This window comes from Gavialis gangeticus, unplaced genomic scaffold (genome assembly GCF_001723915.1).
Source record: "Gavialis gangeticus isolate Ggan-Ray unplaced genomic scaffold, GavGan_comp1, whole genome shotgun sequence".
Taxonomy (NCBI): Eukaryota; Metazoa; Chordata; order Crocodylia; family Gavialidae; genus Gavialis; species Gavialis gangeticus.
This window is the reverse complement of record NW_017728973.1, coordinates 3,919,385-3,923,455: the sequence shown is the minus strand read 5'-3', so window position 1 is coordinate 3,923,455 and position 4,071 is coordinate 3,919,385. Positions and strand designations below refer to the sequence as shown.

The window sequence follows — 4,071 nt, the reverse complement described above, 5'->3', positions numbered from 1 at the left end:
GGTTTCAAGAAGGGGGGTATTCCCCCCTCCCCATGTAGTCCTGCTCCATGGGACTGCAAATGCCACAGTACCGCTTCCAGTACAGCATTCCTGCTTGCTAGTGTCAGGCAAGCCGGGCAGCGGGCAGTGTGGGATGTTGGGGCAGGGGGTGGGGGGGTGAGGAGGAGCAGAGATAAGCTATGGCCCCAGGTGGACTCATGCTCCCACTGCTGTTCTGGCACTGGCCTTGGACCGGCTGTGGGGAGCTGGTGTGCATGCGCTCATGTGCATGCCCCCTCAACAGCTTGCTGAAACTCAATAAGTGGCCCTCCAGCTCAAATAATTGCCGACCCCTGGTTTAGACCATACTTAACACAGTTCAGTCTGTGGATGATTTCTTTTTCTGCAGTTTCCCATTCAAGCTGTGTTTTAAAGTTTTGTTTTCTAAGAACAGTTACTTTGAGGTCAATAATGGAATGTCCTAGGATGTTTAAGTGTCCTGCCACAGACTTTTATGTCCTTCTGAAACTGATGTCAAATCTATGTTCATTAATTTTTTCACATAGAGATCACTCAGTTTGTCCAATGTAGACAGTAGAGGGGTGCTGTATGCAAGTTATGGCATATGTGATTCTGGTTGAGGAGCAAGCGAATGAACCCCTGAGTCTGTTAAAATAAACTTTCTGTGTTGTTTGATCCACTGATGATGTGGTCTGTGTTGATGTGGGGGACATAGCTGGCATCTGGGTCCAGAGTAAGGTCTGGGGCCTTGGTGAGAATAGGAGTTAGGTAGTGTGTTGCTGGAAAGACTCTGTTAGAGGTTGGGGGGCTGTCTGTAAGCCAGGACAGGTTTGTCCCTTATGGCTACCTTGAGATGGTCGTCATTTTCCATGGGGGAATTGGAGGTCATTAATGATGTGTCCCAGGTGTTCAAGCTGGGGGCTGTAGCTGACAACCAAAGGGCTTACATTGTCCTTGTTATGAGGTTGGTATTGTAGCAGGTTGAAGTGGGATCTGAGTCTGGCTCTGTTAATTTGAGTGGCTACAGTTTTAGGAAATGTAGGAAGCAGAAGCATAGGAATCCTTGCATTGGATCCTTAAGGTCTGCATCCCAGTCAGTGGGATCAGAGCAGATATGGTTGTGACTTAGAGCTTGGCTATAGATGATGGATTTAACCTATAGGGAATTTGCAGGTTTGTTTAAGTTAGTAGAATTTGAGGTTAATACTCCAAAACTGAGCCCAAATCCATTACCTTCCTTGGAAGTGGCTGTATAAGGCAAATATGGTTTCTCTTTAATTCTATTGTTTATTGAAAATGGGACCAAAATTTGTTGTTTCTCTGTGCTGGTAGTGCAGCACAGAGGGTTCTTGGGTTACATGGAAGGGGTACGCTGATTTTAGTAGGCTTCATCCTAGATCTAGTAATTGCCTGAGATGCAGAGGTCAAGCTGTTACAAGAGGACACTACTTATCAGGTATTAACTGAATCTCAACCTCTCTGGTAAAATTCAGCATTGGTGTTCTTGTAATTGTGGTTTTGAAAGCTCTTTGAAAGCCTCATCACTATGTAGAAAGCTTAGGCATTCTGCAGTCCTATAACACCGATGTGGATTATTCTTGTAATTAATAGACAAGCATGTGAATCTTTTTCATCCTGCTGCTGCTTTGTCTGTCTGATAGGGATTTCAAACTGTTTTTATTATTTTATATTTCACTTGCATCTAGAGGCTCCAACATGCTAGACACTGTACGAACACACAATCTTTTTCTCAAAGAGTTTTACTATTTAGACTCTCAATGCATGAGAAGAAAAAAGTATTAATATCCTTGATGTATAGGTGAGGATTGAGGTCCAGGGGTATTAAGGAATTTACCATAGGTCACACAATGAGGTTTTGGCAGAGCTGCAAATTAAATCCAGACTTCCTGAGTCCCAGTATAGTGTTTCAACGCTAAGTGGAGCCTTTCTTTTAACTTTTTATTTCTTTAGATCACAAAGTGAAGAAACTATTGTGGCTTCTTGAGATGCAGTGATAGTCTACTGGTTCATAAATCCACCTGAAAACAGACAAGACCCTTGCCTGGGATGCTGAGCAATGAGTGGCCTTGTGAGAGTTGTGCACAGGCTTAACATTATTTAGTTAAAGCTTCCATGTAGCGGAGTATGGGAAGTTCCATGCTTCTATACAGCTTCTTCTCTTGTCTCAGAGCACTAGTGAAATGTTTCTCTGCTTTGACTGCCTCTTTCTTACAGAGCAGACACTAGCCAATATATTCAAAAGCACCAAAATTACTTGAAAACTGAAGTCCTGAAAACCTGTACACTTTGTTGCTTAATGTAGGCATGAAAAGCTAGTAGTCTGAGCAGAGAGCTTCACCAAACCAAACACTACTTCCATTTGGAAAGGCTTCTGGAAAGAATTGGCACCATCTGCCTTCTCCCTGCCCTGCACTGACTGCAAGTGCCTATTACAACTGGAAACTAAATGCCTTTACATATTGACTTTCTAGTGAAAGCTGGAGGGATGCGCATTGTCCAGAAGCATCACAGCAGTGGAGAGCATCTGAGCCAAGAGAGAGACAAAGATGCCAAAGACTGGGAATGTGACAGGTAAGGGGCAGAATGGCCTTTCTCTTGGGTCTTTTATAGCAACTGCTCTTTCGAACAAGATCGGAAGTTCAGTTAGGACTGTCTTGAAGGCTTATTTTTTCTAAAACGGAAAACTTCAGGAGCCAATTAGGGACTTCTTTCAGCTTCAGCAGAGACAAAGGATGCATCAGAGACAAACTGGGTCTTTGAATCCTTAGTGCCATCTGGAGTCCTACAGTTGTAGTTTGTCTTGTAATAGCAGTGTCTATCCTAGTTTAGACAGTCTGAACAACTTCAGTGCACTTTATAAACCTTCCCTAACACTTAGCAGATTGTGACAGGCCATGTGTTCAATGCATGATTCTGCCATACCAACACACCAAGAGGATCCTCCTCCACATGGTTCCCATCTTTCATTTAAATCACATCCTCCCCAAGATGCCTCCTAATCTTCACAGTTTGTCAAAAACACTCAAGAGTTCCTGCTCTGGAGGAGTGTGAGTATCATATGACAAAACCAAGTTTGCAACGGTCCTGCTGTCTGTGGAGTAGATTGGTGTTTCCTTTGACATGAAACACTGTCCATATGAGGAGGTTTGCACACAGTAAACAAGGGTATGAACATACTGTCTACCAGATTCAACACTTGCTCCCTGCATACACCCTATCAGTGTGCACTAGTTCACTCTGCTGTGCAAGTGGAGTAAACTGCCTTGTGCTTAGTGCCCGTGAAGAATGTCTGCTCGAGGAGTTAGTGTGCAGTAAATTCACTGCTTAGTTCACTATGCATTAACTTTCCTGTGTATAAACAAGCCCTACTGTGGAGAAGAGAATTGAGACTCCAGGTTCTGGCATGATTGGAAGAGCTACCTGGCACAGGATAGAGCATTGTTTAATAGTTTCTGCAGGCTGCAGGGATGAAACATTTTTTCATAGTCACTTACTGGCTTTAAAGGAGGGTGTGGATTGTGCTTTCTCTGTGTCTTACTCACATAAGCATAGAGCAAGGTCTGGTAAGGTGTAGGGGGAGGAGAGTATCTTATTTCCTGAGATTATTTACATTTTGGGTTGTAATTTCCCCTGTGCGTGGGATGACTGGTTTTGTGGAGTCTGTACTATACAGGTGTGATCATGTGTGTCTGTCTGTTGAGTGACCCTTCAAGATGACACAACTTGTACCTCATTAACCTTCTCCAAAGAGGTGTCTTTTCCTGTCTCAAAAAATTGTGTTCGTATTTGCTTTTGGCAATGGGCCATGGAGCCATATCTCAAACCCTTCTAAATACCCAGAGGTGCAATGAAGTACATTTTAGAAGGCCCAGTGGGTAATAGCTGTTAAGATTTCACTTGACTTTTAGGGATCTCTACGTGTTTCTGTCTCTGAGGAAAAACAAATCTGGCAGGAATTATTCCAGTTACTTGTAACTAGAGTGCTGCCTGAAAAAGAGGTACTTAATGCCAATGAGAGACTGCAGGACCTGAACCTGTTCAGCTTTCACA

The 4,071-nt window shown here is 43.5% G+C and overlaps 1 protein-coding gene across 5 annotated transcripts in view; it reads left to right on the top strand.

The window, feature by feature from the left end:
• Nucleotides 1-4,071, top strand: part of LOC109290300 (death-associated protein 1-like) — a 24,392-nt gene that overhangs the window by 2,756 nt on the left and 17,565 nt on the right. For all 5 annotated transcript variants that reach the window (XM_019506734.1, XM_019506742.1, XM_019506750.1 and 2 more), the window contains exon 2: nucleotides 2,493-2,592. In XM_019506734.1, the coding sequence (XP_019362279.1) occupies nucleotides 2,493-2,592 (100 nt within the window). The remainder of the gene's footprint in view (nucleotides 1-2,492; nucleotides 2,593-4,071) is intronic.